Genomic DNA, 21685 nt, shown 5'->3' on the forward strand with positions numbered 1-21685 from the left:
AATTGAATTGAGTGTGACTTAAACCCACATGTTTTATGTGTATTTAACCCCGTATAAAGGGCCAGCTGACTGTGGGAGGTAAGGTAGATGGATGGACAGATGGATGAGGGTTTTTCTGTTAATCATTAATAAAGTGGATTAGCCCCAGTCTTCTGTAAATATGATGAATGCATCCACGGCTTCATTAGCTCTGCCTTCTCACAGCGCTGCTTTATTACACTGAGGTTGCACAGAGAAAGCCTGGGCGTTTTTCTCCACTTTTTTACCTGAAACTCTGGACATGGTCTCTCTGATCGATCTCATCTCTTTCTGGACTTGTGTGATGGAGGGAATAGCACACAGCGCTTAAGGATTTATTTGGTGTCTGAGGATTTTTTCACACAGCAGACTAACTTCACTTTTTTTTTTTACTTCTTTTCTTTTTCTTACACAATGCCGATGAAACGCAGCAGTGAAAGTTCAACCAGAGATGGCGTGTTTCTTATTCGCTCTTTAACCAGAACATTGTGCAACTCGCCAAAGGAAACATGCTCAGACTTTAACGGGCAGACGCACTTTCATCAGGAGGACGACTGTGGGATTAAATCAGGTAACAGAGCAGCCACGTTCAGTTAATGCTGGAGGTTCAAACTGTTTATCCTTGATTTTATGTAAAATTTCTCAGGTTTTTTTGTTTTCTTTATATGCTTCAATCAGAATCTTTACGCATGTTCCTTTTGACTCATTTTCACTTCAGCTCTGGTAAAACACACTCTCTTGTGTTTGGTTACTTTACAAACTTCTCAGGCCCACACATTATTATATGTGTTCACATGTAATAATGATGATAACAACAAAAGGAAAAGAGGATATAGTAAAACCGAGGGAATGTAATTAAGGAATTAAGCTCAACAACAATCATCTGCAGCAGTCTTTTCCCATTATTTTCATTTTGCACAGACTAGATATGAACTTTTCTTCTGGTTTTACAGAGTTCAACAGAATTTTCTGACTCAGGATGAATATCCTGAGTCAAAAAACAAGTCACCTTTATTTACTTCTGAGATTTCGGGTTTAGCAGATGTGAAAAATCAGGTGAACTCAAGCAGAAAGCCTCAGATATTAAGATAAAACAAAACAGACACATTGAAGTTAAAGTAGAGATCCAATTAAACAGCAGGAAAACAAACCAACAAAAGACAAACAGCAAGAAATGGAAATAATACCCAACATAATGGAGAGATGATAACCAGAAAACAAAAAAGACTTAAATAAAAGCATCTGAAAGGCAACATCACATTATAATGGAGTGAGAAAGTTTATAATAAAAATTAGCTTTAAAAAGTGATTTTTTAATAATTTAGATTTTTATTTTCCCAAACCTTGTCAAGCAGGTTATTTCAGAATATAGAGTTCTTCATGGAAATGAACATGGAAATCTTGACTGTGGGACAGCTGGAAGGGTTTTACCTGAGAATCTGCGGTTTATACAGTATTTGGTTTCTGATATCCACCTTGAGTTCGGACCTATGTGTGCTTTAAATAGTAGAAAATTAAAAGCATATGAACGATGCAATAGTGTCTTCTATAGCCACCACGAACAAGAACTAAAACATTCTGAGGTTGGAGGTGTGAGAGAAGAGGTTGCTGTCAAGCCTTGAGATAGAAGAAAGAAAAGAAAGAAATTAACAGATTTTATTCTAGAGATTATTTTTGGAGGAATCAAACCTGGACAACTGTTTTCATGTGTGTTCAAGGATAAGATGAGTCAAACCAAACCTCTAAAATTTCTGTCAGCAGGCTGGGGCAGGGATAGCTCAGTAGGTAAAGTGGTCGCCCCATGATCGGAAGGTCGGCGGTTCGAATCCACTTAACGGCTACCCTGAGGTACCCCTGAGCAAGGTACCGTCCCTACACACTGCTCCCCGGGCGCCTGCTTAGTGGGCTGCCCACTGCTTCACTGAGTGAATGGGTCAAATGCAGAGAAAAACAAGTAATTTCCCCATGGGGATCAATAAAGTATCCATTATTATTATTATTATATTCATTCACAAAGGGCCAAGGGAACTAACAGGCTTGGTGGGGTTGAAAACACTTAGGATTTTTGGGTAACCTAGGCTCTGTGTTGTCTTTGCATCAATGAAAAGAGAGGTTGTGATGCATAATTTGGTCGAATGAAATAATATAAATAGAGAATAAAACAGGACCTACAATTGAACCTTGCGGTACACCACAAGCTATGTGAAATTCAATTACAGACATTGTTTAACCAAAAAACTGTGTGATGTAAAATCCCTCTAAGAAAAGTGAATGAATCCTCTGTGCCTCCAAAAATAGTGCTTAAAACATACAGAACTATTTAGTGTGAGGATTAAAATGTATTTTTATTATGCTTTATTACTTAAATTTTTTTAACCAGTACTAGTCGTTTCACTTACTATATAGTGAACCATTGTTTTTCACTTTTCTTTAACCTCTACCTGCTTTCTATCATAAAACTCTGCTATCCAGTTTGGAGATGTTGTTGTATGAACTCCTAAAGCATCGTTCTAAACATAAACAGTGTCATCGTATCTAACATAACCTGCACTGTGTTGTTTTGACTGAGTACTCATACATTTGTTTTGGCTTTTTAAACAGTTTGCCTTGTTATGATTAGCTACAGTGATCATCTTCTTTCATTCTTTCTGTTTTCCGTCTTTACAGTTACAGTCTGGCATTAAAACTATTCAGGTTTGTTTCTTTTCTTCCTCTGGAGTGTCCTTTGTTCTTGCTTGTTGGGAAAAACATTCTTTAGAGAAAAAATCCTTCAAAAAGCAATTAAAACGTCCCCACTGAGCACAATAACAAGTCAAGATGCAGTTACAGTAAATGTCTTTGAAAGGCTGCTATGCTGCGCTTCAGAAAGTTAGTTTATTATTGGATTTGCTTTAAATTTTCTCATGTAATTTACAGTTTACTGTGTACACATCAGCGAACACATCATCTGAGAAATGATGACAGAAAATCACCTTCTTAAGGCTGGAAATAAGAAAACTGTCCTCATTCCCATCAAGAACCAGTGTGGATTAAAAAAAAAAGAGATTTTACAAGGAAAGCCTTGAAGCAAGGATAAGATGAAATGCTGGAACTGAAATAAATCATAGAATTGCATGAAAGATATTTCATTAGTGAAGAAAAGTAATAACTATGTTCAGACAACACCTCAGATATACAGGAAATCAACTGATTCAAGGTCCTGACAGTTAATAGTCACAGGATATTTTTACAGTGTTTTCATCCTTTAAGCTCGCTGTTAGGATGGACGAGGAGGTGGTGTTGGGCTCATTATAACCCATATGGAAAAGATATATATATAAATCTTATAAAGTTTGTATCTGTCTTGTGTGTATGAAAAGCATACAAGAGTGAAAACAGATATAAGATCCCTTGAAAAATTATATAATGAAACTTGTTTTGGATACTTACTAAAACAATATATGAAAGTAATGAGAAAGTGTCCACTTTAATAAGTAAATCATATAAATTTTTACTATTTCTTTTCCATATGGGAAATTTTAACTTAAACTTAATTTTCTGCAGACTGAGATTAAATCTAACACAACTCTTTTTTTTTTTTTTTTTACCTTTTATTTATTTATTGTTTTGTTTGGGGCATATTCAGATTTGTTAAACATTATAGCAGAGGACCAGACGATTTGCTGACCCATCTTCAGAATTGTTCTGCAACAATACCTACAGTAATAACGAATAAAATGAAGCTCTTACAAAGGGGAACAGAGTCGATGTGTTATTAAAAGACTAAATGCAAGACTAACTCAGTCCTTCTTATCAAACAGCTAAAACCTTAAAGTAAAAAAGATTCTGTAAATTTGTAATTAATCAAAATTAAAACCACTTTTTTATGTTCAGATATCTTATGTACTATGACTATAGTATACAGTATATGTAAATTATGGCATACATTTTTCACATTATGCCACTCTGCCCTGTATTTGTTTGTATCAGAAGCGGAGGAAAGTAATGAGACGCCGTCGTCTGAGGAAGATCAAGACCTGGTGGACTTGAACTCAGACCTGAGCATCAAACAGAGTATTCCTTCCTCCAGGAAGACCATCAGTCAGATCATCAAGGACAAGAAAAAACAGACCCAGCTCACACTGCAGTGGTAAGAGTATTAGTGACACACAGTATGAACACTAACTACCTGCTAGTGTTGGTTGTGGCCGTGTTTATCCCTCTATCTATCCCTCTCAGGGGTACCTCAGGGTAGCCGTTCAGTGGATTCAAGCCACCGACCTTCTGATCATGGGGCGACCACTTTTACCTACTGAGCTATCTCTGTGGGTCTGAGCAGTAGAATATAAGATGCATAATAACAAACAGCACTTATTTGGATGATAAAAATATCTCCTTTATATGGAGTAAACAGCGCAGGGCCTAAAGCTGATCCCTGTGCTTTATAAAAATAACATTATAAAACATGATACTTGATATAAACATAATCTTACATATTCCCAGTTTCTCACATGTACACAATTCTTGTTTGATTCAAATAATTTTCCTTTGGGGTGATTTTTTTTTCCAAAACCAAAAAGTAAGAAAAAGGTTCAGTAAGACATCAGAAGAAATTAACAAGTCAGAAAACAAATTCCTCATGAAAAGATTTACTATTATTTGCAATGCACTAAAACAGCCATCAGGAGTGGTATTAGTACTCTTACTTTTTCCATTCTACATGCGTCATATTAAATTCTTCCTGCTCTTTTGACTTTTTTTTTCATGCACTATTTTCTTATAGGTCCCAATAAAGCTGTACTTTTTGTTCAGTGTATCTGGATCTAACATTTTAGATTACTGTTTTTTTCCTCTTTGTTATTGAGCCAGAGGTTTATTTGAATATGCTGCAATCAGTGAACGTTTCAAGCGTTGTTCTGATAACTCTATGAGAGAGATTTTGTGTGTGACAGGCTGGAGGAGAATTACATAGTGTGTGAAGGAGTGTGTCTGCCTCGATGCATCCTCTATGCCCACTATCTGGACTTCTGCAGGAAAGAGAAGCTGGAGCCGGCCTGTGCTGCTACATTTGGAAAGGTGTGAGGTGTATTCTCATTTATTCTCTTCATGTGTTTTATGCACTGTTTAGTTAAAGATACAATAAGATTTTATGTGTCTTTAAAAAAACTTAGAAGTCCCAGTTTTTACTTACTAAACCTTAAAGGCACCTTATTACAAACTTTACACATCCGGTTTATACACATTACATGTATTTTAAAGTCACTGTAGACTGTTGATTGATTTAATGAATTACAACATTAAAATCTGACATAAAAACAGTAGTTTTGTGAAAATGAACTTGTGATTGATCTTACCAAAAGATTTCACCTTCTCAGACAATCCGACAGAAGTTTCCTCTCCTGACAACAAGAAGACTCGGCACCAGAGGACACTCCAAGTAATGCAACATTCACCTTCTAATGCGACACACAATGAATAAATAATACAACACAACATAACAGCATTTCCTTCAATAAAGGTTTGGTTAGTGTTTGACATTATTACCTATTTTATTTTTTAAAGATATCATTACTATGGAATCGGCATCAAAGAGAGCAGCGCTTACTATCACTCTGTTTATTCTGGAAAAGGTTTGACCAGGTAACTTTAAAAGCTTCTCACCAATTTCCTTATTCCAACAATCACGTACTGTTTTCTTTACATCTACAGAAGCTTTCATTTCCTTACATTACCTGATTTTTCCACCAGTTTACTGTGTCCATTATTATTCTATTAGGAGATTCTGAATAATGTATAAATAAGATCATCTCTGAATGTCAAATAATACCGTTGTTATGTTTGCATTTATTGTTTTGTTCGTATTTTATTTGATCAAATTCACACTTTTCTGAATTTTGAAAAAACTTCCATCTGAATGTAAAATTCAAATACTTCTGCTTTGATGACAGGTTTTCAGGGAGCAAGCTCAAAAATGAGGTAATATTCACTTTTAATTTCAATTATTGAAAATCCATTCCAACATATTACACAGGAATTTAGAGGAATTTGTCATTTTTATTATGACAAACTAAACAGAAATAAATCAGAAATATAAGTTTTATTAATTTAGGCTTCATTAAACGTCTTAAGCTCTGTGACAGAACTGCTGTGAGTTCACTGAACTCATTAAAGTAGTTTTATAAAGCAACATCACTGACATATTAGTAAATTCATAGTTTCAAATCACAATAAAAACTTTTCAGTAAATGTAATATCTTCTGTAATGTATTTTGCAGGGTGGCTTCACCAGGAAATACTCTTTGAGCTCTAAAACTGGAACGCTGCTCCCAGACTTCCCCAGCGCCCAGCATCTTCTCCTGCAAGGAAACATTTCCAGAGAAAAGGTTTGCTGATGAATCGCTTTCTATAAAATGGTATAGCACACGTAATTATGTAATTACCCCCAACAATATAGAGTATTCCAGTTAAAGTAGTTGATTTGGTTACTGTTTCAAGTCTGGTAACTTAATTTTTTATTCTTCAGGTGGACACTCTGATTATGATGTATAAAACACACTGCCAGTGCATCCTGGATAATGCCATAAATGTCAATTTTGAGGAGGTTTGTTTAAATGACTTCAAATATATAAATTTAAACATGACTTCAAGCTGAGTAAGCTCTTCGAATAATCTTTCTTTCAGATCCAGAATTTTCTGCTCCATTTCTGGCAGGGAATGCCGGACCATCTGTTGCCGCTGCTGGAAAACCCCGTTATAGTCGACATCTTCTGTGTCTGTGACTCCATTCTCTATAAGGTTGTAATAAAAACTCTCTTTTTTATTTTGACAGTTTATTATTTGTGAAAGCCGGAACGTTTCTCAAGCATTTCAAAAGTATTGATTTTGCTTATTTACTATAACATAGTTCTTTTTTCTTGGACTCTATTAGAGTAGCTTAGCATGAGTTAAAATCATACTGTTTGAACATTTTTTACTAAACTTTAATGCAGCCCCCCAGTTCCTTGTGTCTAAAACAAGCTGGTTTAGTTCTTTTGTCTTGATTTTGGATCTTGATGCAAACCTAATTACTAGAACTTTGGCCATGTTTAACACGAGAGCCCTTTGCTGTAGCAATATTTATATGTCTGCACATATGAACACCGTAATATGTCCACTTTAAGCTTATTGTGTCTGCTCCAGTATAAGATGTAGAAATTGACCTGCGCAAATTTTAAAATTCAATATCAGTTTGGTAAATTAATAACAATGACGTGGAAAAAAAAGTCTCATTAACATCCCTGAGCAAGAAGGAGTCTTCTATAAACATTGAAATCGTCTCCTCTTGTTCTCATGTAATTTGTCTTTTGTTCTCTCAGGTTTTAACAGATGTTCTGATTCCTGCCACAATGCAGGAAATGCCTGAAAGGTTTGTAACTTCCGCTGTGCTTATAATGTTCATCTGATGTACTTTTGAAAAACAAGCAAACAAACAAGGACTTGTAATATTTTTATAAAATGCAAAATAATGTAAAATGATGCAAAAATAATTCAAAATGGATTCATTGGTCATCCACGGTCACCACTTCATGAAAATTGCATCATATATAAGTATGGACATGTGCATGTATATGTGTAAATATATGTATATTTAGTGGGTATGGATGTATGTGTATTTGTACGTGTGTGCATGTACATGTCTATACTTATAGATATCTATTGCTTACATGGTAATACTAGAAGTATAATAGTTGAAATTTATTACTTGCATACTTCCACAAACCTTATATACACATATACTGTGTATGCGTGTACATAGAACCTCAGCTACTGTTGTATATATTGTATTGTATATTATCTTATTTATTTTGTATTTCTTGACTTTATATTCTTGGTTTACTCTTTGTATTCTTCTTCTAGCTGTACCTGAGCTGTGGTAAAGCACAAATTTCCCCTGTGTGGGATCAGTGAAGTCTTATCTTATCTTAAACTTTCCTCAAGACAGCCTGGATCCTAAAAATATCCTTTTTTAAACTGTAGAGACACGGGATGTAGCTGTTACATTTTAAAATAGTCCGACAGAGATTTTTAAAAATCAGCAAATCTACACATTGAGGATGTTTCTGTTTCCAGTCTGTTGGCAGATATCCGCAACTTTGCCAAACACTGGGAGCACTGGCTGGCCTCCTCACTGGAAAACCTCCCCGAATGTCTCGCAGCCAAGAAGCTTCCCATAGCACGCCGCTTTGTTTCATCCTTGAAGAGACAGACCTCATTCCTACACCTGGCACAGGTATAACATTATACAACCAAAGACAGTGTACACCAGCATCTTAAAACAAGCATGCTAAAAACTTCTGGAGGTTTTTATTTTCTCTTTCTGTTAATCCAGATAGCACGCCCGGCGCTTTTCGACCAGGCTGTAGTGACCAGTATGGTGCTGGATATCGACAATGTGGATCTTAGCAGCATTAGCTCGCAGCCTCTTCTCAGCGTAACCGCTAATGGAGATCAGGACCCGGATATCTACTCTGAGTGTAAGATTCAAGCACAGCATCAGCCTCATATTTAAAATGATTTGTACTTTTGTACAGTTTCTGTTGTTCCAGTGAAAAATGAGAACCTTCTGTTAGGAATAACTTTTCTCTTCCTGTTCTCTCCTTTCTTTATTTCCTTTGTTTGCCTAGATGACTCTATTACAGTCTTTCAGGAGCTGAAGGAGCTGCTGAGAAAAAACGCCACAGTGGAGTCCTTCATCGAGTGGCTGGACTCTGTGGTGGAGCATAAAGTCATCAAGGTAAAAGCTGTTCACCTGAGTGTCCCTGTATTTGTGTGGATACCAAAGACTGCATTTCAAAGAAGAATATAGCCATTGTGACATCACTCTTTGGTTAGTGAGGTCAAGTTGTGAAGCCTTGAGCATTTTTACATTGCCATTTTTGTGATTTGAAAACAGTCATGACAGGCGAGCAGTAGTTGCTACTGTACTGTCATTAGGCCCAAGGTAAACGGAAGAGTTTGCAGGAGTTTAAAAAGGAGTTTTATCCTCCTCCTGGACATGAATAGACATCAGAATTTTAAAAAATGAACATTACGATTTGTTTGTTAAGACTCCAAACCAACTGTTTACATCATGAATTCCCCTAGATAGTCTTTACTGCAGTCTTAGATAATGATACCAGAAGGCCATTTTCCCATAAACTTTTTGAAACCACAGGATGCGCTCCCTGCTGGCACAAAGACCACCAGGGAAGTGTTCAAGGCACTTCCTAATTAACTTGTCAAACCAGGACGCCATGTCCATCTTTTATATACTGCCTTGTGGTCCTGCCATGAAACCAGAGGATTTTTTTTTCTCTCTTTATGTTTCGATCAGCCTGGTAAACAGAGCGGCCGGTCAGTGAAGAAGCGCGCTCAGGATTTCCTCCTCAGGTGGAGTTTCTTTGGTGCCAGAGTGATGCACACGCTCACACTCAACAATGCTTCTAGCTTTGGTAAGAACATCCGAGAAGTTCGCTCACACCTTATAGTTAAATTAAAATGACAGTGAGTGTAAATTTCACAGCAAGGGGATGAGGAAGCTTTACAGATGCTCTCCTCTGCAGACACACACCAGGGTGTACAAAAAAAAGACCCAAAGTCTGAGCTTTTAACCACCAGGGTTATTTGTACATATGCTGATCTCTTTATTATAAGCTTTTTGCCATGTTTAATATGAGTAGCCACCTTTTTTTATTAGTATATACAGGACTGTGCAAAAGTTTTGAGACATTTCTTTATTTCTTTATGTTTTGCTTGGAAAAATGTTCAGGTAAGAGGAATGGGCTGAAAATGAGTGAAAAAGCAGCCAATGTCCAAAGAAAAACTTTGAGGCATCTTCAGAAAGTCTGGAGAACTGTTGCTCAAGCTTAACTGCTACTTAAAAATTCCCCTAGAAAACCGTCTACGTCCTTGGAAGCAAAATATAAAGGAATGAGAAATGACTCAAGAGTTTTGCACAGTCGTATTTATGCGAGGAAATAAGGAAAAGCTTTAATAGGTCCTGTTAAATGTCCTTTGTTGTTTGCATATCGCTCATGATATTTGTAATATTTGTAATATTTGTGCTGCTCAGATATGAATTTGCCACTGCTTTCTTGTCCATTAGTGAATCTACGCACACACACACACACACACACACACACACACACACACACACACACACACACACACACACACACACACACACAGGTCTACTACAAGCTAGCTCTGAGCAGATTGCTACAATAGCATCATAAATTGTAATGGCCAGACTTGCCTTGATTACACACAGTCTTATCTGTAGGTTGTGTGCTCTCTGTTTAAACACTGTGCAGGGGTGTGTGTGTGCGCGCGTGTGTGTGAATAAACACTGACCATTTGGTAGTTCGTTCTCCCTCTCTGTTTTAAAGTCCAGCTGAATCTGTGACTCTGCAGGTCAAACAGAGAGCAGATTGATTTTAAAGATCACACAGCAGATAGAGAAAAAGCATGACGCAGGCACTCAGCTGAAGTCGCAGAGCTTTTGGACTGTGGTATATTTGTAGATACATAAAGTGTTTGTGTTGCAACAGGTTCCTTCCATCTGATCAGGATGCTGTTGGACGAGTACATCCTGTTGGCTCTGGAGACTCAGTTCAACAACGACAAAGAGCAGGACCTTCAGAACCTGCTGGACAAATACATGAAAAATGCAGGTATCAAGCATCATTTCAGCTGCTCAGAGATCCATAATTAACTCAAATTGACTGCAGGTCCACTACTGTTTAAAGAGCGTAATTATTATGGATGTAGTAAATAGATGAATCGAAACCTGGATGTAGATAAAAAACAAACAAACCTGGGGTTACCAGCTTTTTATGCAGGACGCCCTACAGTGCAGCAAAAATAGAATTAATATATGTTTTAGTACATTAATAATGAATTTACATGTATTAATGTGTGATAAAATAAAATTAGAGAGTAACAAGGAAGTTTCTAACCTCAGATATCTTATGTTTTAGTTTCATGACCCATGTGCGGTGTAATACATTTAAACACCCAGATTATTATCAGAGGTTCCTCATGTTATTCACATCACTTTCAGATGCCAGTAAAGCGGCGTTCATGGCCTCGCCCAGTTCCTGCTTCCTGGCAAATCGCAGCAAGGCCACTGCTGCCACGGACCAGCCGGTAAAGAACGAGTCTCTGGGAGAACACGCCTACATGTCTCTGTCCACCAATCAGCAAAGCCTGGAGGGAAAAACTGTCATCTATCAGGGGACTGAAACCTCTGGCTTCACAGTTTCTGGTAAAAGAAAAGACATTTCGGATTTTCTGTCACATTAAAAAAACGTTTTCTACTATCATATAAAATATGTTTTAATCTGTGGTCTTTTGGGTTAATCAAAAAACAATAATCAGCGATACAATACGAACTGTAATCAAAAGGTTTGACAGCTTCATGTCTAAAAAACAGGAATCATACGTAATTTAAATTTGGCTGCTCTTCCCTTCAGGGACATCTGCTATCATTAGGTCTTCTGTAAATCCTCAAATGAGCAGAAGTTTAGGCTTTTTGGGTACATTTCGATGGATAAATAATGAAAGTGCTAAAGTAAACTAGAACGGTTGTACTTAATTACGGACAATTACAAATACAAAATTATTTATATAGTGAAAATAAAGCAGATGTCATATCAGGTGTCCCCCAAAATTATCAGCCCACTGATGTACTAGTGCAGCGGTCCCCAACCTTTTTTGCGCCACGGACCGGTTTGTGCCAGACAATATTTTCACGGACCGGCCTTTAAGGTGTGGCGGATAAATACAACAAAATAAAACTAGTACCGGTACCGAAAAAAAAAAAGATTTATTCATAACACACGTGAAAAAAACGATAACAAAATAACGCTGAAAACCAATAAAAACCCTGAAAACCATACATTTCACATCCGAGTCTCACTCTCGTGGCCCGGTACCAAATGACTCACGGACCGGTACCGGGGTTTGGGGACCGCTGTACTAGTGTGTCCTGCACTGCTGCTCAGTTGAATAAAACAATGTTTTAACAGGTCCGTGTAAACAAGCTCACCTCTAACTTGAGGTATGTTTAGGGAAGCATGCACTCATCGTAAAAATGCTGAAAAGTCTTGATGGTGATGCTGAACAAAAGTGCAATCTATCATAAGCTTAGCTTTTTTCTGAGTAGCACTCTTCTCCACCAGATGAGCTAATGCAACATCCAGCCCTCAGACACACAGGGTTATGATAGATAACCAAGGTTCAGGGTTGTTGTCACTTTAATGTGTTAGAAGCTTGTGATGTTATTGTAAAGGTTACATAACAAAGCCTCTCGGTCTTAACTCTGAGTTCTTTGTTTCATTACCAAAAGCTTTTAAAACTCCTGTAAACCATGTCTGATGTTGGTTTCTTTAGGCCTCTAAGTGTCGTATCCCTCTTCATCCACAATCAGGTCCTCAGATGGACTTCTCTCAGGTCAGCGGCCCCCTCATGACCCCCCCAATCTCTCCAGCGGGATTAGTTCACAGAGGTTCTGTCATCAATCAGGGGCCCATGGCAGGAAGGCCCCTGATGTCCTCTTCTTCTTCCACCACCTGCTCCTCCTCTTCTTCCTCCTGCCTTTCATCTCTCAGTGCTATGACCCAGCCCAGCCCCTGCTCTTCATACACGGAGACCCTGTACCATTGTTTACCTCAAACCACCTCCGGTTATTTTCCTCCAGCCAGCGCCTCCTCAACCCCAAACTACCAAGCTGCTCTCAGGTAGGTTCTTTCATTTTATTTGGTATTTTGCGTTTTATTTATTTACCTGCATTGGAACAAATCTGATAATTACCATTGAGTCATGAGCTACAACAAACTTTTATTGACAGTTCTGTTTAAACTTTCTGCCAAAATAATTTTAATTTGTGTTCCAGGCCTCAGAATCAGTGTCTGGCTTCGGTTCAGTCTCAAGCTTCATCTCTTGCCTGTCACCTGTCTCGGTACCCCTCTTTTAACGACCAGCACCTGAATAAAAACGTGTTCTACAATCATCAACCTGCTCCTGTCCATCACTCATCCGGCAGCACTAACTGCTCCCTGGCACCCTATGCTTCTGCAGTCCGGCCCTCATCTGCCTACACTTCAGGTTCAGATCCAGCTCACAGTGAACAGGGACTTGACCCTCAGGTTGCAGCCCAGATTCTGGATTCAGCTGAGGGGTTTGGCTTTGTGGAGACTGGACTGAACCTTCCTGGTGGTGGATGTCAGGCACAGACGTATTCTGTCACAGGACCAAGCGGTAAGGATTCCCAAACTGTGGCCTCGTCTAAATGCCTTTAAACACCGGTTGCATAAAATCCCTGCAAATGTTTTATATGTAAGTTTTTTTTAGGGCAGATTTTCTGCAAAATGCAGCACGGTCATGCTTTTATATTCAGCCCTATGATGCTCATTTAAGTTCTATACAGTGCTGGCATGATACCAGTGTTGAAAATAGCAATTTTGCAGATCGCTGATGCTGGTACCTGACTTAAGGTCCTCATAAACTGCAATGCCTTGAATATAATGTCTGAGCATCTTAAGCGTCTGAGGTCAAAGTCATCATTGGTGACTACTATGATCCTAATCCTATCTCTAACAATACAGGCTTAGAATGTGTGTGTATTTTGGCAATTAGTGTTCAAAGAAAATAATCATACTAACTGACATCAAAAGCTATTTTTTCCTGAAAAAATTTGCTCTTCTCCAAAGTACAGGGGAACCACCTATGATGACAGATGCTTGTTTTATGCTTGAGTGCGAACCACCGACTGCCTGTCTACCTGCAGAGTGTTTGTAGATGAAGGCAGTGCGCAAAGTGTGTGGTACAAGCAGTCTGTGGGCTACTCTTGATTGTGCTGCTCTTGGTCCTTCACCTAGCTGTGGAGAAGAGCCACATTATAACATACAAAGAGCTGAGGTGAAACTGAGTGTCAAAAACAGTGAAAAATGTCCACTGCTGTATTTAAAAAAAATCTTTGATGTTTTTTGGCTCCTCTCCCACCTCTGGTGAACTGTCCTATGCCAGCCCACTTGTCAACCAAGCAGCATTTGATGGATGCATACATCATCCCTGTCCAGCTATTTGCAGATGAGATTTTAAAGGGCTGCACATTTGTGGTGGGTGAAAGCCCCTCTCTGTTTGCTGTCCACATAGAAAAGCATATGCAGATGGACACATTTGCAGGACTTTTATGCCTCAGAGAGTTTAATAAAAAATCTGTGATTGATTTGATCTTCAGAAACCAGATATGAAAGAATCCAGTATAAAATTTCTATTTATGGATATCGGTCTCTGACTGATAAAGACTAAGCATACTTGTTATAAATTCAGTCTGCACAGAGTGAAAGGGTTTAGATATTTTGTGAATCAACTGTAAATTTGATTTCTTCCACTCAGATCTTTCTGGCTTCATGAGCATCCCTGATGCCAAAGTTTGGAACCAGTGTTTTATGTACAATGATTTTAATGTGTTTAAATGAACTGTAATAACTGTTGTGCACAATAACACCAGATGTCTCAATGTGGGGGATGATGGTGACTACAATTGTAGTGGATCTTTTTAAATGCACCATCAAGGGAAGCACACCCAATTTTCTGCACAGTAAAAAAGTTTAAAAAAAAGGTTCTTACCAAACTGTACATCATTGGAAAACACTTTTCTCTTTCAGCAGGTTATTATGGGAACAGCAGTTACCTGGAGAGCCAGCGCATGACATCACTGGTTGACCAGCATGTGTCTGTCATCAGCAGCGTTAGCAGTTTGCGTCCTTTCCCTTCGACGTACTCCGAAGTCCACGATCCACTCAACATCTTGGACGAGCCAGGAAGGAAACCGGCAGGAGCCTTTTACAGTGAGGCAGAAAACGGAGCAGGTGAGCACAGAGGAGTAATGGGAGCAGTTTTGCAGGATGGGGAGTAGGCTCATAGGGATACACCATTGGAGACATCTGAGGGTTTTCTTTTGTTACTGTGAGCTGCTAGAGGAGCTACAAAAAAAAAAAAAAAAACCCATATAAAACATATAACAAGGTTAGTGTATGTTCAAATCATCTCTGTGAACCACAAGCTCAGACGTCAGCCTGCTCTAAATGCTCTGTTTCAGACGGGGTTTTTTCTATCACTGGAACATCATGATTTTAGTGACGGTGAATCTCCTTTATATGGTCACCTCAGGCTCACAACAGCCACCCACCTGCTGTTCAAAGCCTCTGCTGGGAAGAAGCTGAAGCAGCTCAGACAGAGGATAAACCGAAGGAATACACTAAGACCCAGGATAAACTAAATAAGGATGATTTTTAACTGTCTAAAATAATATCAAGCTAAAAATGTGCAGAGGTCCACTTTAACTTGAAACGACTTGGGAGGATTAACGTAACTCATAATTCGCTAGATAAACACAAATAAAGTGCACAGAAAAATAAAATATACATGTCATGCACAGTTCAGCTGCACCGTTGTACTTCATGAATATAAGTCCACTTCCACTTCCACGTCAGGGTGGGTTTGTTGGAAGATGTGCACAGCAGTGTTTGACAGCAGTTTAGCATAAACATAAAACTCTGTTAGACTGGTATAGCAGTGATTCTCTATGGATTCTCCCCATTCACCATCTCATAGATTTGGAAGCTTGGTTAAACGTCACTGGCTGAAACAATGTTAGTGTATCACCAAGGAAACTGTGCTATTTGTTAGCAACATGATAGCTTAGTAGTGGTTAGGTGTGTTAACTCACAACAAGAGGACACTAGTTAGAGTTCTGCTGTGTGGAGTTTATAGCTCCAGTTTCTCCTGACACTGAAAAACAAGCTAAGTTAATGCTGTGCATGATTGGATAAAGAAAGCTTTGGTTTGTTTTTTCACTCCTGATCTCCATACGTGACAAAGTTGTTAATGTGACTCGTCTTAGTGTTGCCATAAATTGGCTACATCATGGCACCAACAGACAAAGACAAACCGTGAGATGCCAGCAGCTTTAACAAAACAGCAGTAATTGACTTTCTGTTAATGAGAGCAGGCTGGATTCTTCTCATGACCCCACTGGTGGTCGTAAAGGTACTGCAAGGGATTTAAATCATGTGTTCTTTTTGATCCAGAGGAAACCATTTAAATGGCCATCAGACATTGAAAGAAAAGCTCTGAAGCACAAAAGAAATTTTCATACGAGCAAAAACAATCCATGAAGACACAAAGAAAGAAGGATTCATCTTCATATCCTGTGTAAGAAACTGAAACACGTCTGCTGTCTTTTCCTCAGATCACTCCCTCTCCTCGTCGGGATCTGCCCCCTGCATGTTTGGACTTCCCTCTCAGTTCACCTCGCAGGAATCTTTGCTTTCTCAGCAGCGTGTGACGGCATCCTCTGAGGTCCAGGACCTGGTGTCTTCGCTGCCCCCCATCAACACTGTGTTCATGGGGACAGGAGGAGTGCAATGATGGATCCATCATCCATGGAGCGACGTATGTGCCAGTACTGCTGTGTAGGATGGTTTGGTTTATAAAAAAGCAACAAGCTCAGTGGGCTGACAAAGGGTAACGACATGTAAGATTCTACTAAATTCACTACAGCAAACACCCAAGCTGCAAGGTACAGTATGAATCTTCACTCAGCCACCAGGACACTCCAGCTTGCAGGGCTGATGAAAAACAGTTGACCTCTGATAACAGTTTTATCAGGAAGCCAGCCTTTGATACCTATGCTAACATAAAGATATTTATATTTAACAAGAATCTTATTTAAATATATTTAAATACACGCAGACTGTGCTATCCACCTCGAAACAGTTGTTTCTTCTTCATCCACAACTGTGTTTTTTAATTGGTAATTTTTCCAGATTGGAAATAACAGCAAACACTGCTTTTGTTCCTTCAGTGTTTTTTCTGTGTGCAAGAAGTTGTAAATAAAGCTTTGGAAAATGGAACAGTTTACTTTCCACTGACTACACAGCAAGTGAAAAACACCTGGTCTGCCCTGACTTATAATTCATCAGTCTAGACTTAAAAATGTGAAACATTTCTGCTGTTATCACTGTTTTTTTTTTTTTTTTTTTAACAATACTCCTACCAGTCATTTAGAGCTAAAGGCTGTTGCCTTGGTAATGGAATTTTTTATGCACCAAGTTTTCTCATTGCCTTATTGTTCTTTTAAACTTTAAACAAATCAAAATTTTACATTTTGAAGAAGAATTAAAATCATACTATGAGAGCAAGGTTTGGAAAGGTCAGATTCTTCTAATTATGACTGTAAGCCTCATTTCAAATAATAGAAATAATAACAGCTCTTAAGGTGAAAGGTCTATCTCATGGAACATAAATATTAATATTTATTTATTTTGTCTGACGCCTAAATAAACTTTAAACATAGTCTGAGCTTATATCTGATTAAAGATGAACATAGGGTACTGACAGGCAAAGTAAATACCGTCATAAGCGTGTGTATGCTAAGTGCAAGCTTAGCAAAGTCTTATATATTTCAGAATCAGAATACTTTATTGATCCCTGGGGGAAATTATTTTTTGTTACAGTGCTCCATTATAAACCAACATAAACCAACATTAACAAGACAGACAATACGCTAACTAAGAATATATATATATATATATATATATATATATTCAAAGGAGCTTGCAAAGAAAATATATATATATTGTACTATGTCACTCAGTCACTTTAAATGTGATCTAACCAGTGTTCGTGTGTTAACACAGATATTTATGCATGTTTAAAAAAACCAACATTTGCAGGTTGATTAATCCTCAAGGGAACAAGAAAATGTGTGCATCCAATTTTCAGTCCAGAATTGATCGGCTCGGGACCCTGAATACTTTTGCAAAACTCCAGGACACGTGTGTAATAACTGCTGTGATGTTCCAATCTGGTGGACTGAATGCACAGCTGTCATTGTAATTCTTCACTTAAATGTTACTTTTTTGGCTGCATGTTTATTTATTTGCTGTAATAATGGGAACACTGAACAGAACAGATCAGGGAACACTTTGTGCTCTTGTTTGCCTCTGCAGCAGATTGACACCCACTCAACAATAGACCCCAATAGAGTCCTTATCTGCTCTTATTCAAAGACCCTGTGTCAGACCATTTAACACATGACTCTTTAACAGACGAACTCAGAGATTAAAGGACGGAAGCACAATTGAAGACTGCGGCTCGACGATGGGAGCTTTCTATTTGTAATTATTTGCTTACTCTGAGGGACAATGCAGGCAGATACAACTCAGATAAAAATATTTACTGAAAGGTTATGAGACACACAAAGACACACAGAGAGATGAGTGAAGAGGGAAGGCTGGTGGAGGATGTTTGTAAGTATACTGCCAATGGTGAACTCAGTAAAACAGGGTCTACTGCCTGCTCTTCAGGTTGCACGCTGGGGTCCAGATGGGATGTAATAAAATCTTAAGCTCAAAAGAGATGGACTAAGGGTAGACAGTATGCATGTGGTTTATCATATTAAGTCTTAAACAGCAATATTTATGGATTCTTTTGTAATTTATCTGATCAGCTGATTTACTTGAGTGCTTAAAGATGCTAATTTGCATGATCAGACTGGAGATCAGGGTCTGATTGCTTATAGAAAAACTGGAAAACTAAGATTAAATGCTTCTGACATTTCCTAGGTGCAGTGCTTTTTATGAATTCATACAACAAATATGAAAGATTTCTGAAAAGAAAAATTTAGAATAAAAATAATATAACTATATCCACTATCTTAGCAGTCAGAAGCTTAATTTCATTTCATTTAGTGCCAGAAAACACCAAAACAGACCCCATTAGCATTAGAAACAAAAACCCCAGCAGTCAGGTGATTCTTGAAGATGTGGTGACAGTGGAGAAGAAGAACGCCGTGGTAAAAGGAGGAGACCTAGCAGAACAGATATTAGCATGAGACAGTTTTAAGAAAAATACTATTTATTTAAATATGTGAAAATATGTTAACAATAACTATTCATGGATGATGATTAAATTAAACGAGATGTGACAATAAATGAAATAATAACATAAAATACTAAGATAAGCATAATTAAAGTGATTTTTTTATTGTGATTTTTGTCCTGTGTATTTATTATGGGCAGCATAGTAGAACTATTGCTTCACAGCAAAGTCCTGGTTTTTTGCACGCTCTCCACGTGTCTGTGGGAGTTTTCTCCAGGTACTCCGGCTTCTTCCTACAGTTCAGACATGCATTTAGCAGGGTTAGGATAATTGGGGAGTCTAAATTGGCCACAAAGGTGAGTGTAAATGTTTGTCTGCCTCTCTGTGTTAACCCTGCGACAGATTGACAACGCCCCCCCCCCCCCCCCATGGCAGCTCTGATAGGCTCTAGCCCCCCTGACCCTGAATTGGATAAGCAGAAGAGGATAGATGGATGATTTTATTCTCTGTAGGTGTAAATCTTTCTCTTCTGTTCTGAGATGTGCTGGAAATCTGACAATGTGCACACCTCCAGATTTTTCCCGTGCCCAGATTATATCAGAACACAAGTTAAGTCTCACCACTGTTATGGACAGTATTTTGGTTTTTTAAAAGTCCCAACTGTTAGAACTAGAGGGGAACTGAGATTTATTTCAAAATTAAGAATTTAAACTAATAATTCAATTATTTTATGTTATATGGTCTCGTGTGTAACTGGACACTTTTAAGACCCACGTTCCTATTTTTCATAACTGTGTATCATACAGAGAAGATGCAAAGGCTAAAACATGGATACACATCATGCAGAAAGAGCACTTTCTGTAACAGTGACATGTAACTGAAAGAAAAGCAATTTAAAAAAAAGAAACACTATCTGAAACTAAAAGAAACTGACAGTTTACTTGAAAATTTAATAAAAACTGAACACACACTGTCATGACTCACTCTTATTTAGATGAATGGCAGAGATGTGGCCTTCCTCCCACCTTCCTTCTTGATTGGTTTTTATACGTTATCTACTCAGGGGGAAAAATCCATTTCAGGTGCTCACGCAGCGGCGCAGGAACAGATGGCGGCATATGTAATGATTACAGAATCCCCACGTTAAAATACTTTAATTACTAAGTCAATAATGCCTGCAACAATTGCCGGAGCTTTAGTGTAAAAACAACAGAAGGCAGAAGGCAAACTCTGGGCCAATGTTTAACCAGAACTTTGCATTAGTGCTGATTGAGACAGTCTCCGTGTGTGTGTTTGTGTGTATATGTGTGTATGTAGTCTGTCACAGTGCAGCAGGTAAGACTGTCCTCAGGTTTTCTTGGTTGTAACCACTGCCTGCCTTGCCTTAAACCAGGTTTAGTTTATTGTACTTATAAAAGGGTATAAATATAAGACAAAAAATGCAGAGAATCCAGATGTGAGTGAAGTCACTCTTTACATGACTCTTACCTTAGCTTCCTTTGCTACATGACAAGTTTATATGTTTATTTCTGTTATGACGTGTACATGTCATTGACTGAGTGACCAAAATGACTGTTAGAAAAGCATTAATTGGTGTAGACTTTGCTCGAGCTCTAAGTTGAAGGCAAGTTTAAGGTGGAAATGTCTTTGTGTAGAGAAACAAACACACAGAAAGCAAGCACCAGATTGCAGGAATATGACTGATAATGATGAGACACTGCATAATAAAAAAAAAAAGAAAAGTTTTTTCAATTAATCTGAGTCAACACACATACACATGAATTCATCTACAAACAAGGAGACTTTAAAAGCTTAGCTGCAAGACTTTAATGACTTCTCACTGAAAGCAAGAAGGACTTAAGATTAGTTCACAAACTTTAGAAACATCCCCTCTTTACTTGGTGTTTGGACTTAGTTTTTTTTAAATACCTATTGCTGGGGTTCCTCTTCATTTTATTCTTGTGGTTTCTCTGACCTGCCTCCCTGAGATGACAGCACTGTCTATGTGGCTTTAGTGCATGTGTGTGACGGGGATAATCAAATTTCCTATAAAGGATTCAGTGTTGGTATGAACTGTTGGATAAAAGATCCACGGCTGAAGGAAGAAGACCTCGCTTAGGAATGCTAAGGCTATTTTTCTAAATAAGTCCTTCATTTGTGAGACAACTGTATATGAATTAAATACTGAAGGTATGTGACCTCTTCATCACCCCACCGAAATCTATAATCATTAATGAATCAGTCATACCGTACTGCTGAAAGACTGCGTCAGGTATTACAGGTCATAACGGGAAATATAAAGCTTTCCATTTTACGGTTCACATATTTAGGCACAATAAATGACTTATAACAATTTCAAAAGGTTTTTTTAAGTATGAAAATAAACTAACCTTGCTGCTTTAAAATCAGTAATCTGCACTTTAAAGGTTTTTTTCTATTATTATTTGTTCATATTGAAGGATCACCTGGTTTTTAAAGGTAGCAGTAGGTAAATGGTAAATGGCCTGTATTTATATAGCGCTTTTCTAGTCCCTAAGGACCCCAAAGCGCTTTACATATCCAGTCATCCACCCATTCACACACACATTCACACACTGGTGATGGCAAGCTACATTGTAGCCACAGCCACCCTGGGGCGCACTGACAGAGGCAAGGCTGCCGGACACTGGCGCCACCGGGCCCTCTGACCACCACCAGTAGGCAACGGGTGAAGTGTCTTGCCCAAGGACACAACGACCGAGACTGTCCAAGCCGGGGCTCGAACCGGCAACCTTCCGAT

At 38.3% G+C, this 21685-nt stretch overlaps 2 protein-coding genes across 3 annotated transcripts in view; one reads left to right on the forward strand and one right to left on the reverse strand.

Moving 5' to 3' along the window:
* The window catches only part of LOC308397092 (uncharacterized protein), a gene marked incomplete at both ends in the record, with an annotated part of 535410 nt that overhangs the window by 165329 nt on the left and 348396 nt on the right, over positions 1–21685 (reverse strand). The window lies entirely within an intron of this gene.
* rfx6 (regulatory factor X, 6) lies at positions 235–19000 on the forward strand. 2 transcript variants are annotated; one of them, XM_080882003.1, is made up of 20 exons: positions 235–589; positions 3988–4147; positions 4950–5073; positions 5373–5434; positions 5560–5637; positions 5946–5973; positions 6273–6380; positions 6521–6598; positions 6679–6792; positions 7353–7402; positions 8107–8266; positions 8366–8510; positions 8661–8770; positions 9350–9467; positions 10566–10688; positions 11078–11281; positions 12446–12755; positions 12911–13275; positions 14688–14891; positions 16274–19000. In XM_080882003.1, exons 1-20 carry the CDS (start codon positions 433–435, stop codon positions 16450–16452), a joined length of 2877 nt encoding a protein of 958 aa, XP_080738129.1. In that variant the 5' UTR covers positions 235–432; the 3' UTR covers positions 16453–19000. The 2 variants fall into 2 exon arrangements, with proteins under 2 accessions (XP_080738129.1, XP_080738130.1); XM_080882004.1 differs by having other exon boundaries at positions 14691–14891.

The sequence above is a fragment of the Rhamphochromis sp. 'chilingali' genome (genome assembly GCF_963969265.1).
Source record: "Rhamphochromis sp. 'chilingali' genome assembly, chromosome: 5".
Lineage (NCBI taxonomy): Eukaryota > Metazoa > Chordata > Actinopteri > Cichliformes > Cichlidae > Rhamphochromis > Rhamphochromis sp. 'chilingali'.